The sequence below is a fragment of the Globicephala melas genome, chromosome 15 (assembly GCF_963455315.2).
Source record: "Globicephala melas chromosome 15, mGloMel1.2, whole genome shotgun sequence".
Classification (NCBI taxonomy): domain Eukaryota; kingdom Metazoa; phylum Chordata; class Mammalia; order Artiodactyla; family Delphinidae; genus Globicephala; species Globicephala melas.
The window spans coordinates 34,107,528-34,126,452 of NC_083328.1; the positions used below are offsets into that span (position 1 = coordinate 34,107,528).

General features: G+C 53.0%; 2 protein-coding genes across 5 annotated transcripts in view; both read left to right on the forward strand.

Annotated features, from left to right (window-relative positions):
• The window catches only part of GLYR1 (glyoxylate reductase 1 homolog), a 36,472-nt gene extending 27,812 nt beyond the window's left edge, over window positions 1-8,660 (forward strand). For 2 of the 4 annotated variants that reach the window (XM_030883872.2, XM_030883874.3), the window contains exons 12-16: window positions 625-726; window positions 1,439-1,601; window positions 1,920-2,099; window positions 2,416-2,540; window positions 6,465-8,660. In XM_030883872.2, the coding sequence (XP_030739732.1) occupies window positions 625-726; window positions 1,439-1,601; window positions 1,920-2,099; window positions 2,416-2,540; window positions 6,465-6,539 (645 nt within the window). In that variant the 3' untranslated portion in view covers window positions 6,540-8,660. The remainder of the gene's footprint in view (window positions 1-624; window positions 727-1,438; window positions 1,602-1,919; window positions 2,100-2,415; window positions 2,541-6,464) is intronic. The other 2 variants (XM_030883873.3, XM_060284044.2) reach the window with 1 other exon arrangement.
• Window positions 8,661-9,039: 379 nt separating this feature from the next.
• On the forward strand, window positions 9,040-15,645 carry ROGDI (rogdi atypical leucine zipper). The gene is made up of 11 exons (XM_030883875.3): window positions 9,040-9,254; window positions 9,326-9,397; window positions 10,079-10,161; window positions 10,386-10,440; window positions 11,165-11,245; window positions 12,019-12,114; window positions 13,356-13,454; window positions 13,831-13,944; window positions 14,020-14,069; window positions 14,182-14,308; window positions 14,618-15,645. The coding sequence occupies exons 1-11, from the start codon at window positions 9,210-9,212 to the stop codon at window positions 14,657-14,659; spliced, it is 864 nt and encodes a 287-aa protein (XP_030739735.2). The 5' UTR covers window positions 9,040-9,209; the 3' UTR covers window positions 14,660-15,645.
• Window positions 15,646-18,925: the final 3,280 nt, after the last annotated feature.

Sequence of the window (18,925 nt, forward strand, 5' to 3'; positions counted from 1 at the left end):
TCCCCTGAGCACTGAGTGAGTGTTTGCATTGGGGGAGGGGTGGGGCGGTGGATTTCCCATTTGGGGGCCATCTCCCATTGTGAAGGGTGTTTGCATAGATTGAATACAGACTTCCTTTAATTCAGAACAAAGAATGAAACTGATGAGGGTCCCTGAGGTCTGTGCTGAAATGTGAAATGGTTCCTGACAGGCTAATGTATTCCTGTTGAGCTGGAAGCTTTGGTGTGCCTGTGGTCCATGTGACAAGTTCCTATGTTTAGCTATCGCTGTATTTGTATGCTTTAAAAGTTCAAGTGCAGTAGTCATCTTGTTAAACTCATGACTGGACTAATCCAAGTAAATCCAAAGAAGCCAAAAAAAATAAATAGTGAGGTTCCATCTTTTCAATGGGAGGTTTTTAATAAAAAGAAACACACATGTTCTTTTTGAAGATAAATGGGAGCATACCATAAATTCTCCTCTTTCCCTTGCTTAATTACATGCTCTTCCCTTTTGAGCCTTAATATTTAGCTTCTATTGGGGAAATGAGCCAAAAAATCAGCAGGACGCTGACCTTAGGTCTAAGGGACTCCTGGGTGTCTGGCTGGGAGCCTGGGCTATTGCTTCTCCCTTGTGTCCCCACAGCTGGTGCTGGGCCCCAGTGGTGTGCTGCAAGGGATCCGCCCCGGGAAGTGCTACGTGGACATGTCAACGGTGGATGCTGACACAGTCACCGAGCTGGCCCAGGTAGCGGCCTCATTCGGGCTGGCCCTCCAGCATCCTTTCAGTTGGAGCCCAAGACCCAGGCTAACCATGCCGAAGAGTGGGCAACTTAGTTACTCTAGAGCCAAAGCCAGAGACTTTGGGACTAGCCTGTCTTCACTCTCTGCCTTCAGATCTACAGCTAGTCTGAGTGGCTGTGAAAGGAGACTTGTTTCCTGGCTGGGATGGGCGTTGGGTCCTATAGCTGCCAGCCTCTCAGAAGCAAATCTAGGCTGCCAGCAGGGCCTTTTTGAGTTAAGCAGCTTTCTACAGATACTAGCAGAGTATTCCACCACGCTGAGCCACTGGGCCCAAGTGAGGGGGTGGTGATTTGTGGCCCATGTGCATTCTACGGGTGGCTAAAATCAAGGTAGGACAGTGTCTTTAGGAAGTGTGGTCAACCACGCCATTGGCATTGTCATGTTGGTTATAGTCTTTGGTCTTTGTGAGAAATTACGAGTAAATGGGAGCCTATGAGGACACCCCAGCTTCTCTCTGTCTACTGCATGTGATTCAGGCACCTGGTGGAGGACAGTCTGCTGACCCTCCCATTGTCAGTCCAGCACCTTGGTACGGGCATCAGCTTTGGGGCCTCGGCGTGGAGGGTCAAGTGCTCCTGCCCCAGTATGCTCCTTGCTTCCTGCCCAAGACCTTCATGAGAGGCAAGGCCTCCAGAAGCTGTGACTTTCCTTTCCAGGTGATTGTGTCCAGGGGGGGCCGCTTTCTGGAAGCCCCGGTCTCAGGGAATCAGCAGCTATCTAATGATGGGATGTTGGTGATCTTAGCGGCCGGAGACAGGGGCTTATATGAGGACTGCAGCAGCTGCTTCCAGGCAATGGGGAAGACTTCCTTCTTTCTAGGTAACATGCCTGCCCACCTGTCGGGCCACTTCAGGCCTGGAGGCTGGGTGGGCCACATCCCCTCTAGACCGCCCTGATGACACCGTCAGTCCCGCATGGCCTCTCTGCCTGGGGCCCCCGTGGGAAGGTTTCCTTTGACTTGCACAGTCAGTGCCTGGAAGGAGGAAGAGCCAGAAGGGTCAGAGCCAGTTCTGTCAGGGGCAGGTGAATGGGGCCTCCCCTGGGTGTAGAGGTGGGTCCAAGCAGGGGTGAGGGTGGGCAGAAAGTCTCTCCCCACAGGATTCTTGGGATGTGACCACGATTCTTTGCCCTGGGCAGGTGAGGTTGGCAACGCAGCTAAGATGATGCTGATCGTGAACATGGTCCAGGGGAGCTTCATGGCCACCATCGCTGAGGGGCTCACCCTGGCCCAAGTGACAGGCCAGTCCCAGCAGACACTCTTGGACATCCTCAATCAGGGACAGTTGGCCAGCATCTTCCTGGACCAGAAGTGCCAAAGTAAGTTGCCTTTGGCCTCTCTTTTGCGTTTTAGTTTTGGTTGAAGCTGGGAACTGGGTCAGGCAGATGTCACAGAACAGTGTCTTCTTCAGGGGCTCATTGTGTGTGAATGATGCACCCACTCCAGTCAGTCCAGGCCCCCAGTCAGAGAGCATCCGGAGACATGGTAGATAGGATTTGGGGCTACAGGCTGGGAACTTGTCTCTTGGGTGTCCAAGGGGGAGGAAATGCTAGGTATTGACCTCTGACAGGACTCCAGGTGGTTTCTTATTTAGGATCCTTTCAGATCTTCTGATGAATGACTTTCCCTCCTCAGATATCCTACAAGGAAACTTTAAGCCTGATTTCTACCTGAAATACATTCAGAAGGATCTCCGTCTAGCCATTGCGCTGGGTGATGCCGTCAACCATCCGACTCCTATGGCAGCTGCAGCCAATGAGGTAACAGCAGGAGGCCGCGGTGCTAGTCCCAGCAGCCCTCCTTTGTTTCCCTTGCACTCCTCCCTCTGCTTACTTTGGCTTGGCTTGGCTCTGTGTCTAACCTCTCAAGGTGGAATCTTAGGTTGCTGATTTTAGACCTTCCTTTTCTAAGTATATTTCCTCCGAGCCATGCTTACTTCCCTGGGAGTTCTTCTTTGACCTGTGGATTATTTGTCAAATACAAATAAAAACCCTGAAGGGTTTCCTAGATACCTAATGGTTATTGATTTCTAATGTATCTCTGTGATCTAAAAAAATATACTACATATGGATTTTAACTCTTTACATTGATTCAGACTTGTTTTGTGGCTCAGCAGATGATCTGTCTTGGTGGGTGTGCCATGTTCACTTAAGAAGACTGCGTGTTCTGCAGTTGGGTGCTGTGTTCTGCACATATCGATTAGGTTGAGATGGTTGGTAGTATTTTTTCAGATTATCTTTACTGACCTTTTTCTCTAGTTCTTTCAATTGCTAAGAAAGGGATGTTAAAACCTCAAGCTTTGATTGTGGGATCATGTTTCTCCCTTTAATTCTGTCCATTTTGCTTGATGTCTTTGTTATTGGGCTCTTAGCCATTTATGCTTGTTATGTCTTCCTGATGAATTTGCTCTTTCGTTATTAAGAAATGTCCACCTTGATCTTTGTCTTGAAGTCTGTTGTCTGATTTTCATATGGCTGCTGTAGCCTTCTCATGCTTACGATTTCCATGTGATGTATTTTTTTCCATCCATTTACTTTCAACCTTTGTTTTAAAATTGTGTCTGTTGTAGACAGTCTATAATTGGGGCTTGCATTTTTATCCATTCTGACACTGTCTGCCTATTAATTGGATTGTTTAGTCCTTAACATTTTTTTTGAATGATATCTATTAAGCACCTACATAGGCACTTTTTGGAAACAGTTTTTTAGAAGTTCAGTTTTCTTATCTCAATCTGATAGAAGTATAAGCTTAAAAAAAAAAAAAAGCTGAGCAATATTTGTCTTTACTATAGAATTACAATAAAAACAACATTTTGGGCTTCCCTGGTGGTGCAGTTGTTAAGAATCTGCCTGCCAATGCAGGGGACACAGGTTCGAGCCCTGGTCCGGGAAGATCCCACATGCCGCGGAGCCTCTAAGCCCGTGCGCCACAACTACTGAGCCTGTGCTCTAGAGCCTGCGAGCCACAACTACTGAAGCCCGCAAGCCTAGAGCCTGTGCTCTGCAACAAGAGAAGCCACCGCAATGAGAAGCCCGCGCACTGCAACGAAGAGTTGTCCCCGCTCGCCGCAGCCAGAGAAAAGCCCGCGCACAGCAACGAAGACCCAACGCAGCCAAAACATAAAATAATAAAATAAATTTTTAAAAATCTACATTTTGTGAAACACGTACATACATGAATCACACAGATTCATTTATTTTAGAGACTCTGTCTTCCAAGTGCTATAAACTATATGCATTTTTATTCAAGTTAAATAGAGGTTTCAAGTAGCTTGTTCTATAGAGACAAAGAAGAAGTAAAAATACACAGTACTGGGGAATTCCCTGACTGTCCAGTGGTTAGGACTCCTTGCTTCCACTGCTGGAGGCCCAGGTTCCATCCCTGGTTGGGGAACTAAGATCCTGCAAGCCGCACAGCGCAGCCAAAAATAAATAAATAAATAAATAAATACACAGTACTGTTCTTTTCAGACCTGCCTTTTCATAGTTTATAATCTTCTGTCCTTGAATTCTGTGTCTCTGTCCTTCCTTCATGTGTCTGAACATCTCAGAGTACTTGTTTCACTCTTCCAGTTTGAAGTACAATTTCAGGTTCCTCCTTTCTTACCTTCAGGTTCTCTCTTGGTAGTGGAATTCCTCGTGTGTTGTATAATTTTTCGTTGATGAGTTTGTAACTGTGGTTACTTCTGAAGGGTTCCATGGTGGCTTGTGTTGGGAGCACTTCTCTGTGAGGTGATTTCCACTTGCCTCTCCCTTGACTACAGGATTCGTTGGCTTGGAAACAGACATTTTGGTTAATTTCTTGATGGAGCACGGCACTTTCTGGCCACTGTTTGGAGTTCAGGATCTTGAGGTTAACTGGTCCATTAACATTTAGTCTTTGTCTTGAAGTCTGTTGATATGTGGTTGGATTTAGAGCTACTCTTTTATCATTTGATTGCCATTTGTCCACTCTGGCTTTTGTTTGTCTGTTCCTCCTTTCTTTTGGGATATCCCTTTTTTGGGATATTTGAATATATTTTAGAATTCCATTTTATTGGGACTTCCCTTGCGGTCCAGTGGTTAAGACTCCGCCCTCCCAATGCAGGAGGCCCGGGTTCAATCCCTGGTCAGGGAACTAGATCCCACATGCCACAGTGAAGATCCCGAGATCCTGTGTGCCACAACTAAGACCCAGCGCAGCCAAATAAATAAATATATATTTTTTTAATTCCATTTTATCTATTGGCTTTTTAACAGTGCATCATTTTTGTCTTTGCTCTAAGGATTGCTATACACATCCTTAATTTCACATCCTAGATTAGACCTCTTTACATAAAATGTAGATCCATTTACCTCTCCCTCCCTCATCTTCTAAGGCAGGGTTTCTCAACCTGGGCACTATTGACATTTTGATGTGGGTGCTCTCCAGTGCACTGCAGGGTGTTTAGCAGCATTCCTGTCCTCTACCCACTAGATGCCGGTTGCACCCCCTCAGTTCATAGAAGGTGTCTCCAGACATTACCAAATGTCACTCCAGGTGGGGAGCAAAATGATCCCGGGTTGAGAACCCCTGCTTTAGAGTACAGATGTCCTATGTGTTACATTTGTCTTTGTTTTAAACCCACCATTGTCAGAATGTCTTGCTTTAAGTAGTCATATGTATTTTAAAGAAATTCAGAGAAAAAATAAGTTCTTATTTCTCTAACTTACCATTTCCAGTACTTTCCTTTCCTTTCTGAAGAATTGAATTTCTCTCTGGTATTGTTTTCCTTTCAGCTGGAAGAACTTGCTTTAGCATTTCCTGAATGCAGGTTTGCTGGCAATGATTAGTTCTCATTTATCTCAAAAGGTCTTTATTTAGTCTTCATTCTGAGTTGACAGCTACACCTGAGCTGTAGTGGACATCATGTTTAGAAAAAGAAAAAAATGCAGGCAGCCAACTGTGTGGGAGGAACCTGTGTCCAGCTGCATTTTTTTCAACATGACTGGATGTTGTGCTGCCCTTGTTAAATGATGGCTTTTTAATTTTTCTCACACTCTTTCATATTCGTCTAGTACCTTTAGGGTGGCTGTTAATTGCCAAGCACCATGCTAGGCTCTGGGGACACAGGGTGCAGCCCCTTCTTTTCCTTATGGAGCTTACATTTTAATGGAAGGAGGCACAAAGTAAGCACATAAATGTTTAAACAAGTAAGAATTGCAGAAGGTTAGAATTATGAATAAAGTGGAACAGAGTAAAGGGATGGAGGTGGCTGGGTAAAGTGGTGCAGCTGCTGCTTCAAATGGGATGGTCAGGAAAGGCCTTGGAGCTGATTGGGAAGGAGCCAGCCAATGCTGAGGGAAGGACAGGGACAGTGGCCCAGAGAATAACATGGGAAGTCCTTGGAGCAGGAAGGAACATGATTATAACTACTAACAATGCTGAGCCCTGCCTCTGAGCCCTTTATATTCCTCACTCCATTAATCCTCACAATAACCCTGTTACCTTCTCCATAAAGTCAAGAAGCAGTGGTGGAGACACAGAGAAACTGAGGCACTTTGTCCAAGGTTAGGCCAGTCAGTGGGTGATCCAGGAGTCACGCCCAGACAGCCTAGACTCCAGAACCTACCTACCTAACCACATCGAGAACCGCCTCTCGGAAGCAGATCTGTGTCTGTAAGTCAGCTTTGTGGCCAGACTAAGCCCATGTCGTTTTTTTCCAGGTGTACAAAAGAGCCAAGGCACTGGACCAGTCTGACAATGACATGTCTGCCGTGTACCGAGCCTATATACACTAAGCCCTTGACCCCACCCCCACCCCCCCATCTTCCCTCTGACCCCCTCTTCCTCACATGGAGTTGGGGTCCTGGGACTTAACTCTGGACCAGTCCACCTGTCTCCATCTTCTTTTTTACAGACTTTGAGACTTGCCATCAGCACAGCACACAGCGTCGCTCCTCCCCTAGAGGTCCTGGAGAGGGGAGGGGTGTCAGCAGGATTGGCCTGTGGGAAAGCTCTTGAGCTGGGCACCGGCCTTGGACTAGGTGGCTGTGTGTTCACACACACAAACACACACACACACACACACACACACACAACCCACCATACTGGCTCTCGCCCCAGGATAGAAGCTGCCCAGAAACTGCTGCCTGGCTTTTTTTTTTTCCCCTTTTTCCAAGCTGTCTTATCTCAAACCCCTTCCAGCTGAGGAACTAGAATCAGCAGTGAGAAGTGGAAGCTTTCCCACTGCTTCCCTCACAACGAAGAGGCTGTGGTTCTGTCCACTGTCCCCCACTGGATCCCACGCAGAGAGAGGCTCTGGGCCAAGATGAGCCAGCAGACTGTAAACCGAGGGTCCCATGGGCCCTCCAACCTCAGGTGACCAGCTGATGAGGATTGTCATGTTTAAGCTACCAATGTGCAACCAACTCTCCATAAATGCCTTTGTGAGCTGAAAAGGGATTGGCAGAGTCAAGCGAAGACAGGGCTCTGGCTTTCCAGGGAAAGCAGCAAACAGCCCGCCCCTAGGTGAGCTTCACAGAAGCCCTCTCCTCACTGCTGTTCAGCACCTGCCCGGAAGTCACCGTCACTGTGGAGCCTGGGCTGGGATCAGACTTCCTTGCTTTGGTGTAAGGGTGCTCACTCCTCACCAGGCTGTTGTAGTATTTGGATTTGCATTCCAGTCCTTAGGAAGGGGGTCCTGAGGGCCAGCACTGAGGATTGAAGAGGGAGGGGTATGGGGTTCCTTCCTATTTCCATTACGCCACAGACCCTTCACCTGGTTCTGAAGAGCCACTCTGACCCACATCCCCTCACAGCAGTCCCACCTTCTCCAGCCCATCCCTGCACAAGTTCCTTGCATGCCCACCTCTCTCCATTCTCCTCCCCTCCCCCTTTTCTTCTCATGGAGACAGTATTGCTTTCTGTCTCTTCCTTCTTTGGTCCAGACCCAACCTGACCAACGATGACCATTTCTTAGGCTCAGCTCTTGAAACAGGAATGAGTGTCTGCACTTCAGCCAGCAGCTTGGTCTTCGGTGCTTTCAGGGTCCTGGGGTCTGTTGGGAGGGAAGAGGAGAACTAGGCCTGACTGAACCAGAGCTACCTGACCCTCAGAGGCAGATCTAAGACATCCTCGAGACCCTAGCATTTCTCCTTGGATAGGGGACCAGAGGGGCTTGGAATGTGGCATAAGAACAAGGAGAAGTTACCTAAAGGATGTCAGTGTTTTCTCCCTCTGCATGGGTTGGATTTTCCAAAGTCACACCGCAGAAGGTCAGCAATTATAGTGAATATGTGATGATAAACAATGAGGTGGCCACGCTGGTGTGGGGCCCCTCCCCCTCACAGCCTTGGCCCTTTTCCACTGATCAGAACCCAGGTCAGGGGATCTCAGAAGACATGGGTGGAAGGCAGGGGAGATGCCCGTGGTTTTTGGCACAGTTGTTAATTTCACTGGGATTTTGAATTCTTTTCTGTCTGAACACAAAGCCTGTGCTAGTCCTAGCCGGACACTAGGGGGTGGGGGTGGGGGAAGATGCTGTAATGAAACTGGTTAGTCAATGTTGTCTTAATATTGTTGACAATTCTGTAAAGTTCCTTTTTATGAATATTTGTTTAAGCTATTTCACCTTTGTTTTGAAATCCTTCCCTTTTAAGGAAAAAATGTGACACTTGTGAAAAAGCTTGTAAGAAAGCCCCTCCTCCACCACCCTTTTTTTTCCTTTAAACCTCCTTTAAATGACAAATCTTCTAGGTAATTAAGGTTGTGAATTTTTATTTTTGCTTTGTTTTTAATGAACATTTGTCTTTCAGAATAGGATTGTGTGATAATGTTTAAATGGCAAAAATAAAACATGATTTTGTGCAATTAACAAAAAGCTACTGCAAGCAAAATAAAAACGTTTCTTGTTAACACAACTGTGACCTTGGCGGTGGTCTGCGCCCAGACATCGAGCGCCGTGCGGTGGTGGGAGGGGTAGGGCCCGGCGTGGAGCGGAGCGGCGGCCTCTTCAGCACGGCGACGGGACTGTAGGGTCCGCGCGTTAGTCCCTCCCGGACCGACGGAACTAGTGGGCCGGAGGCGAGATCGGGCGGAAACAAGGTTCCCCGTCGGCCAATCGCCGGACGCGGCGAGAGCAAGCTATCGGGCCGGCCAATCGGTGAGTGTGCGCGGAGCAGGGCGCCCTATCAGGGCCGAGAAGGGGCGGGACGAGCGTCCCCGGCGCTCCGGCCCGACAGTAGCGATGGATACGGCGCCGGAGTGCTCAGCGCCCGCGGTTGGTACGGGCGGTGTGCCGGGCGAGCCGGAGCAGGCGGGTTCCGGGGCGCTCACAGCGTCGCGAGCTGGAGGCGGGGCGGGCGCCCGCGCAGCCAATCGGCAGCGGGGGGTGGGCCCGGGCGCGACGGAGGACTGAGCGGCGAGCGGACGGCGGGCCGGTGACGGTCGCTGGGCAGCGAGCGGCGGTGATGGCGACCGTGATGGCAGCTACGGCGGCGGAGCGGGCGGTGCTGGTGAGGCTCGCGGGCGGGGTGGGGCGGGGGTCGGCGGTCCCGGGCAGCTGACTACGGGCCTGTCCCCGCAGGAGGAGGAGTTTCGCTGGCTGTTGCACGACGAGGTGCACGCCGTGCTGAGGCAGCTGCAGGACATCCTCAAGGTAACGCGCCTTGAGGGCCTGTGCGGGCGCCCACCCTCCCTACCCTCCCCCAGCGCGGCTCCTTCCCCGGCCTCCCGCGGCTGCCGCCCGAGCGCCGACTGTGTACGCAACGCGCGGTATTCAGACCAGGCCCTGCCCTCAGAGGACTTAAGAGTCTAGCCGGGAGGCAAGCAGTAGCAGATAATTACCCAATTCCACAAGCAGCCCTGTGAGCGCGGCCCCGGGGGTCGGGGAAGGCCTCCTTTGGAATTGACATTTAACCTCAGATCTGAAGGACCCAGCATTTTGACCTCAGCCAAGTACTCGATCTCTCTGGGCCTCCCCTTTGCCAAAAGAAGATACTAGTACCGGCCTCAGGGCTGTTGTGATAAAATAAAGCCAATAGAATCACAAAAAAATGTCCAGGCAGTGCCTGGTGAAGCCAAAATTGTAGGTTGCCATGACTACTGTCTCCCCTGACTTTGCTCCTCACTTCCAAACCTTACCCAAGCCGGGAGGGTATCTCTCGGTTCTCTCCCCCGGGTTGGGCACACAGTAAGCTCCCAGGGAGTGTGGAAGGAGCAGGTATCGGCTCAGGTAGGACCTGAAACTCAGGCTATGGGGGAGGGGCCCTGGGAGTGGGGCTCCTGGACACATGGCTAGGCTGGAGTGGGTGAGCTCTACCCCAACTCCCCTCTGCAGGAGGCCTCTCTCCGCTTTACTCTGCCGGGCTCAGGCACCGAGGGGTTCACAAAGCAGGAGAACTTCATCCTGAGCAGCTGTGGGTGAGCTTGGGCTGGGTTGGGGGTGGGTTCTTGGGGAGGGGTTGGGATATCCTCTAGGACAGGTGGCACAGCCCTGCCCTGCAGACTGATTTCAGCTCCAACGTCCAGAGGATATGCAGTGGGACGGGCTGGACCATCCTGTGACAGCCAGGGACGGCCTGTTGGGAGGATGGGGTGGTGGGAGGGGCAGCCGCAGGCGCTGCTCTGACTCCCACGTGTTGTAGCACAGACCAGGTGAAGGGCGTGCTGACTCTGCAAGGGGATGCACTGAGCCAGGCGGTGAGTCTCCCGGCCCCTCTTCCCCTTCCCATGCTGCCACAGGACTCAGTGGGGAAGAGCGTGGGGGCCTCCTGCTTATCCCAGCTCTGCCGCCAGCCAGCTGTGTGACTCTGGGCAGGATCCTTGACCTCTCTGGGCCTCAGTTTTCTCGTTTGTAAAATGACACCGTCCCTAACCCACTCATGAGATTGGTGTGTGGCTTCAGTGACAGGTGCAGGAAGGGGGGAGGAATGCTTTGCACACAGCGCTACCTGGCCCTACCTGGATTCTGGGCCCCAGGAAGCGTGGGCATTGGCAGGATTAGGCTGGCCCCAGATCAAAGTGCAATCAGCCAACATCTGAGCTCCAGCTGCACTTGACCCTGTGGCAGGTGCCAAGGCCTGGAGGAAGGTCCCTCTCCTCAGGTGGGCGTTCCGTCACTTGGCATGTACACATGTTTTCCGTTTGCCCACAACTACATGCTTCCTCCCAGACGTAGCCGCCTTCCCCTTTCTTGGTTCTTTTCCCTTTCACTTCTCGTGGTTCCTCTTGGGCCTGAGTTCGTTTCCTGACCTCCCTGTTCACTCCCCAAATGGCCAGGGTGTTGAGAGGCCCTCTGCCCCATGTAGTGGCTGTGGCCTGAACCACCATACACACCCCATTTCTGCCCCCGGCTCAAGGGCTCAAAGTGGCCAAAAGCAGGAGGGCATCCTTCTGCCCAGCTTATCCTGCTCTTGCCCATCAGGACGTGAACCTGAAGATGCCCAGGAACAACCAGCTGCTGCACTTTGCCTTCAGGGAGGACAAGCAGTGGAAGCTGCAGCAGGTAACCGGGCCCTTCCCCAGCCACGACTCAGGGGCACAAGGGCAGGCAGGGGCAGCCCCTTGCAGCGCTGAGGCCTCCTGGGCTGGCCACTGTGGGGACCTGCAGCCACAGCAGGCTTGGGAAGGTGTTTCCTAGCAGCACAGCTGTGGTGGGCAGTGCCTGGTCTCCTAGCCTGTCCTATGTGTAGGCCCCCAGCCCAGCGGGAACTACAGGGATACCCTGAACAAGTCACTCCCTGCCCAGAGCTTCCAGGGGCTTCCCCTGGCTCTTGGAGACCAAGTCCATGCTTCCTAACAGCACCTATGTGATTGGGCCTGGTTTCTGTCCCCTCCTTCTCTCCTCTCACTGGCCACCAGCCCACCTCAGGGCCTTTGCTCGGGCTTGTCCCTCTGCCCGGAGTCCACTCCCTCAGCTTTTCTCATCACACGAGTGTCAGCTCAAGAGTCGCTTCCCTGGAGCCTCTCCCTCACCGCGCTCATCACCCTGTTTGTTTCCTTGTGCAAGTTGCACCGTCTGTTACCTTGTGCCTTTACTCTATTATCCTCTGTCCTCCTTTGGAAAGTGAGCCACATGAGGCCAGGGACCAAGCCTGACTCACAGCACCCAGCCAGGGCCTGGCCCGAAGGCGGCACCCACCCTGCCCCTCCTAGGAGGATAGGCCCTCAGGGTGGGGGTCCGTAGGCTGGGGCCCCCAGGGACGTGGCTGCTGTGAAGCTGGTTCCTCTCCCTGCCGAGGCCCAGCCCACTAGCTGCTCATTGGGTGCTGTTTTTAGATCCAGGACGCCAGGAACCACGTGAGCCAAGCCATTTACCTCCTTGCCAACCGGGAGGAGAGCTACCAGTTCAGGACAGGAGCAGAGGTCCTCAAGGTGAGCTGCCCGTAGGGATGGGAGAGCCAGGTTCCCTGACCTCTGACTGGGCCCCTGGAGAGCTCTGCCCCCACATTCTCAGGTGTAGCCAATGGTTGACCCTTCACCTCTCAGTGTATACATGTCCATCCAGCCACAGTTGAAAGGCTCACAGCCCAGGCTCCAGAAACAGCCCTGGGCTCTGATCCCAGGGCCCCCACTATGAGCTGTGCAACCTCAAGTCACTCACTTAGCTATTCTGTGCCTCAGTAGCCTCACCTGTAAAAGGGGGACAAGCTGTAGTGACTGCCAATCGTGATGATGCAGGTAAAGTGGTCTCTAGTAAACGCTTGGTAAACAGTAGCTACAGGTTTTAGTACCAGCAACAGAAAAACTTTTGTAATTAACAAAGTGAATTCATGTGGTGTGGAGAGACAAGATGAGCTCAGATGCCCTGAGTTCATGCTTTAGCTCTGCCCCTGACTTGCTGTGTGTCCTCAGGTGGTTCACCTATCCTCTCTGGACCTCATGAAAATTTGAAACCAGATGGACTAAGGTCTTTCTCAGAACTGTGACCACTCTCTGGGGTGTAATGTGCAGCCCCCATGCCTCCACCCAGTAATTGTGCCTTTCCCTGGAGCCAGGTGACCCCAGCACCATGGCAACAGCTGGATGAATGGCTGGAAGCAGTGGAAACTGGGGCTCTGAGTTCGAGCCAAAGCTTTGCTCCTTGACAAAGGGAAGGGATGAGTGCAGATGGTTCCACCGTTCCCTAGCTGTGTGACCTTAACCCTTTGGAGCCTCAGTTTCCTCACCTTTGAAAATGGGGCTGGTGTCCACCATAAGGCCTCAACTTAGCCATCCCAATTCTTCCTTGAGGAAGCCCTCCGTGGCCCCTTGCACCCAAGCTGAATTAGAGTCCCTTCTTCTAAGCTCCTTCATTGCCTGTACCCTCATCCACCACGCCCTCGTGCCCCTGGGACTAACTTCTGGTATCTTCTATTCCCCATTGGACCAATACCCAGGATCCCATGCAGTAGAACCTTCTGTCCTGCCCCCGACCCCCAGCTGGAGCCCAATTACCTGCATCTTTAACAAGCCCCGTGCTGCAGGGGTTCAGGCCCTAGAGACTGTGACCTCTATGGAAGGAGCTAGGAGCTACCATAATTTTGTTGCTACTGACACAGGGGTGGGGAGGGGGAGGGGATCAGGACCAGGCCCCGCTGCCCTCACAGCGGCTGTGACCAGCCCCCTTCCCCCAGCTGATGGATGCCGTGATGCTGCAGCTGACCAGAGCCCGAAACCGGCTCACCACTCCAGCTACCCTCACTCTGCCTGAGATCGCTGCCAGCGGCCTCACGGTCAGTGGTGCCTCAGGCCGGCCCCTGCTCCAGGAGAGGCGGTCCCCACAGAGGGGCCCAGCTCGCGCCCGGGAGGGACACAGGGGTGCCAGGAGGTCCTGCAAGCCCCAAATTGTCGACAGAGTCCTATGTGCAGTTTTCTGGGATGGGGTCCTTGGCTTCCATTCTGCAGCCCCCAGATATGTACCCCCCTGATCTGGATCAGTGGGTCCCAAGCCCAGTGGTGCAGGAAGCTATCTGTGGTACCTGAGAAGACACTGGAAGCCCCAGTCCATGGGATGGGGACTGGGAGTCCCTGGGGTGGTTGGAGGGGCGGGCGTGAGATGTGCCTGCTCAGCCCTCATCCCCCTTGCCTGCCCGGCCCCCCTCCCAACAGCGGATGTTCGCCCCCGCCCTGCCTTCCGACCTGCTGGTCAACGTCTACATCAGCCTCAACAAGCTCTGCCTCACCGTGTACCAGCTGCATGCCCTGCAGCCCAATTCCACCAAGGTGAGCACCCCACCCACCCCATCCCTGCCCGCCCTAGGCCCCAGGCCTGACCCAGTCTGATGTTCTTCTGCCTAGAACTTCCGCCCAGCTGGAGGTGCCCTGCTTCACAGCCCCGGGGCCATGTTGTAAGTACCCTGCCTGGGAGGGGTCCCTGGAGCGCCCTCGCCCGTCTGCACCTCAGGGGATGGGGTCCTGGCCGGCTGAACTGCCCTCAGGGACCCTCCCATCTCCCCGCAGCGAGTGGGGTGCACAGCGTCTGGAGGTGAGCCACGTGCACAAGGTGGAGTGTGTGATCCCATGGCTGAACGATGCCCTCGTCTTCTTCACCGTCTCCCTGCAGCTCTGCCAGCAGCTCAAGGATAAGGTAGGGACATGGGGGCGGTCAGGGCCGGGCTGGGCCTCACGCAGATTAGGCCAGCCAAACAGCAGGTTGTTTAGCCCCTTCTTTTTTGGGGCGGCACACCTCTAAAGGGCCCCCTAATCTTAAGATCTGTCGTACCCTCTGCACACCCCAAACAGGTGGGCCATGGTGTTGCTTGGCAACAGTATCCTCTTCCTGACACATGGCCCTTGGATGACCTTCAAATCTCACCTGGGTCACAGAGGGTGCAGCAGGGGCCAGATCCCCTAGCACCACCACTCACCATGTCCCCCCATCTCCCTCCTTCCCCAGATCTCTGTGTTCTCCAGCTACTGGAGCTACAGGCCTTTCTGAACAGAGCGCCCAAGAGCCTGTCCCCCTGGGAATGGCCCCTGCCCAGGGAGTCCCTGTTCCCCCCCCACACACACACACACACATAAACACACACGCACGCACCCACACACACAAAGTGCCGACCAGAGCTCGGCACTGCGGGCTATTTATTTCCCTCTTCACCCTGCCCTGCCTGTCACATCTGCACAGATGGGACTGAACCCTGGACCCACTGGGAGGAAGTGACACTGGCGTGCTTTTTGTTTTGAATGGGGGAGGTCAGGAAGGCGGAGCTTCAAGGTAGCCTATAGTCCAAGCCCTGCCCTCGCCCCAAGGCAGGAACCTTTGGACTCAGGCTGGGGCCAGGCCCAGGGCTCTCCTTCCTCCCCTCTTCGCAGCCTGTCCTCCAGGATGGCAAGGGGCAGCCACACACCCCCTCCCACTGGAGCCTGAGGAGTGGGTGGTGGCCCTAAGCTCTGAGTTGGGGAAGGAGGACAGAAGCTGCCCACCATGAGCTGTAGTGCCCTTGACTGTGTTCGCTTGGCAACCCTGGCAGGGCCTTCAAGAAATAAAGATCATCCGACTTTGCCTGGAGCCCTTCTGTCTGTCTGTCTGTCTGTCTGTCTGTCTGTCTGAGTAGGGACCTGGCCAGGGGTCCCTGATAGTCAGGAGCTGGGCCGAGTACCCAGTGACTGAACCCCTGGCCTCCAAGGGGCCGAATGGGATGGTGAATGGGCAGCCGCTCGGTGGCTGCAGCACATCACCCGAGGTCTCCTGGTGACAGTCATGCCATCTGAAGGTTGTGAGGGACACAGGGGGCATCTGGATGAAGCAGTGGGGGCCTACACTGCCCACCGTGACAGGAGGCTCAGAATACACTCCAGACTCAGGCTTTGGCTGAACAAGGCATTGTTATTGCTGACCAGCAGGACAAAGGCAGGGGAGCAAGAACTCTCCGCATTAAGGCTCCAGGGCAAGGTTATCAAATCCCCCGGCGTGTTTCTGCAAGAGAGGCACACGGGCTGGTGGCTTCACTCCTCGGCCCCCGGCCCGCCCCACCCCACCCCACCCCACCCCACCGCCACCTTCTCGGCCTGGCCCTGGTGCTCCGGGCTCACCTTCTGGGACCTGGAGGAGTGGCTTTGGCAGCAGCCACAGCAGCAGCAATGGATGCAGACGACCAGCAGCAGGAGCGCCACGACGCCTGTGGGCAGGATGGGTATCCAGATATGGCCCTCGGCCTGGGAGGCTGCCCGGGGCCAGAGGCCAAGCCACACTCACCGAGGAAGACGAGGAAGATGATGAAGGCACCGGTGTCCCACTCGGACTGGAACAGCTGGTGGCTCCACAGTTTCCCCAGCACTTGCTGGGCTGTGGCGCTCAGCTCCTGCTCCACATCCTCCGTTAACAAGACCATCTCAGCTGGATGGTCCTGGGCACCGCCTGCTCCAGCCCCCCAGAGGGCCACCTCAGAATCCTGGGGCTGCCGCATCCCTGCCCCCCTGCACTGCAGCCCTGGCCCTGCCCTCCCACACCACCCCTCTTGGCCCCAGCCCCTACCCCAGCCTCTCTTCCACTTCTCTCCTGGCCCTGGCCTGAGCAAGCTCCTCCCCGCCCACTCCCCCCAGCAACCCCACCCCTGGGCCCCCACCTGCCTTGGAGATCTCCCAGCCAAGCAGGTGCTAGGTCCTGGGAATACAGACTACTTCCTGCTTCCGGGTCCACATCACCTGAGGCCTTGGCAACCAGCCCCGCCCCCCACCAGTCCCCCAGGGCCCATGGGGGCACCGACTGAGCTCAGGTGAGTCAGCAGGTGCAGCACGGAAGGAGGAGCCCACAGGCCTCTCGGCCTCTTCATTCCAGAGATTTTTCTCAATAGACCAGACAGCCAACCTGGAACACAGCAGACACTCAGCCGCTGTTGCCTTCATGAATGAAGAAAAGACAGAAAAAAATGGTGGCAGGTTGGAAGGAGGAAGGGAGGTGAAAAAGAAAGGAGGGGAGGGAGGGAGGGGAGGGAGAAGATGTTTCTGTTCCACCGCCCTTGCCTGGGCAGCGACTGTGTTCCTGGCAGCGCAGCAGCAGCAGCCTTTGGGGTCCTTCTCTATTCTAATCCTCACAGTGATGCTTGTGAGACGATGGTTATGGTCGCTCAAATGAGCTCTCTCCCCAGAACTTGGAGCCCAGGGCCCCTGACACGGCACCTGGAGCTGTCTCGCCTCCCCCCTTACCCCCAGGCCCTGGGGACCTGCTGTAAATCAGGTGGACACACCTTCTTATCCTTGTGGGGCTTACGGTCTCGCTGGGAAAACATGTTGGCTAATGTTAGGCTCTGTGCCTGACGCTATACAGGCACACTTTACTGCACTTCACAGATGTTGCATTTTTGATAAATTTAAGGTTTGTGGAACCTTGAGTTGAGCAAGTCTGTCGGTACCATTTTCCAACAGCATTTGGAAACTTTTTCATTTTTATTATATCTGTTACGGCAATCTGTGAGGGGTGATTTTTGATGTTATCATTGTAATTATTTTGGCATTTTTTAGCAAACTAATTTTTAGTCAAGGTACGTACGTTGTATTTTTAAAACACAATGCTATTGCCCACTTCATAGACTACAATATAGTGTAAACAACTTTACATGCACTGGGAAAGCTGTGTGACTCGCTTTTTTGCAATATTCGCTTTATTGTGGTGGTCTGGAACTGGACCCACAATATCCCTGAAGGATGCGTGTACCTAATGTATTCCTCATGGAAATCCTAAAGTGGGTATTACTGCTATTCCCATTTTACAGATGTGAAAACTGAGGCCTTGAGAAGTTCAGCAACTAGCTCAGGTCACACATGTATTCATTTCCTGTTCTTGCTATAACATACTACCATAAACTTAGTGGCTTAAAACAATTCAAGTTTATTATCTTACAGTTCTGGAGGTCAGAGTCTAAAATGAGTGGGCAGGGCTGTGTTCCTCCTGAAAGTCCTAGGGGAGAATCAATTCCTCAGCTTTCTTTTTTTTTTTTTTAATTTATTTAATTTATTTATTTTTGGCTGCGTTGGGTTTTCGCTGCTGCGCGCAGGCTTTCTCCAGTTGCAGCAAGCGGGGGCTACTCTTCGTTGCGGTACGTGGGCTTCTCATTGTGGTGGCTTCTCTTGTTGCGGAGCACGGGCTCTAGGCACACTGGCTTCAGTAGTTGTGGCACTCGGGCTTAGCAGTCGTGGCTTGCGGGCTCTAGAGCACGGGCTCAGTAGTTGTGGCGCACGGGCTTAGTTGCTCCACAGTAAGTGAGATCTTCCCGGACCAGGGATCGAACCTGTGTCCCCTGCATTGGCAGGCAGATTCTTTTTTTTTTTTAACATCTTTATTGGAGTATAATTGCTTTACATTGTTGTGCTAGTCTCTGCTGTGCAACAAAGTGAATCAGCCACACGTATACTTACATCCCCATATCCCCTCCCTCTTGGGTCTCCCTCCCACCCTGCCTATCCCACCCCTCTAGATGGTAACAAAGCACCGAGCTGGGGCTTCCCTGGTGGTGCAGTGATTGAGAGTCCGCCTGCCGATGCAGGGGACGCGGGTTCGTGCCCCGGTCCGGGAAGATCCCACATGCCGCGGAGCGGCTGGGCCCGTGAGCCATGGCCACTGAGCCTGCACGTCCGGAGCCTGTGCTCCGCAACGGGAGAGGCCACAACAGTGAGAGGCCCGCGTACCGCAAAAAAAAAAAAAAAAAACAAAAAAAAAAAAAAAAAAAAAGCACCGAGCTGATCTCCCTGTGCTATGTGGCTGCTTCCCACTAGCTATCTCTTTTACATTTGGTAGTGTATATATGTCAGTGCTACTCTCTCACTTTGTCCCAGCTTACCCTTCTCCCTCCCCATGTCCTTAAGTCTACTCTATGTCTGCGTCTTTACTCCTGTCCTGCCCCTAGGTTCTTCAGAACCTTTTTTTTTTTTAGATTCCATATATATGTTAGCATACAGTATTTGTTTTTCTCTTTCTGACTTACTTCATTTTGTATGACAGGTTCTCCGTCCGTCCATCTCACTACAAATAACTCAATTTCATTTCTTTTTATGGCTGAGTAATATTCCATTGTATGTATGTGGCAGGCAGATTCTTAACCACTGTGCCACCAGGGAAGTCCCAGTTCCTCCGCTTTTCCAGCTTCTAGAGGCCACCCACCCACATTCCTTCGTTCATGCCCCACCCCCATCACTTCCACTTCTGCTTCCATCCTCACACCTTCTCTGGCTCTGCTCTTCCTGCCTCCCTCTTATAAGGACCCCA

Coding starts and splice junctions, on each gene's coding strand:
- ROGDI (XM_030883875.3), top strand. CDS start 9,210: ATGGCGACCGTGATGGCAGCTACGGCGGCGGAGCGGGCGGTGCTG. Junction 9,398..10,078: donor AGCTGCAGGACATCCTCAAG/GTAACGCGCCTT, acceptor TCCCCTCTGCAG/GAGGCCTCTCTCCGCTTTAC. Junction 10,441..11,164: donor GGGATGCACTGAGCCAGGCG/GTGAGTCTCCCG, acceptor CTTGCCCATCAG/GACGTGAACCTGAAGATGCC.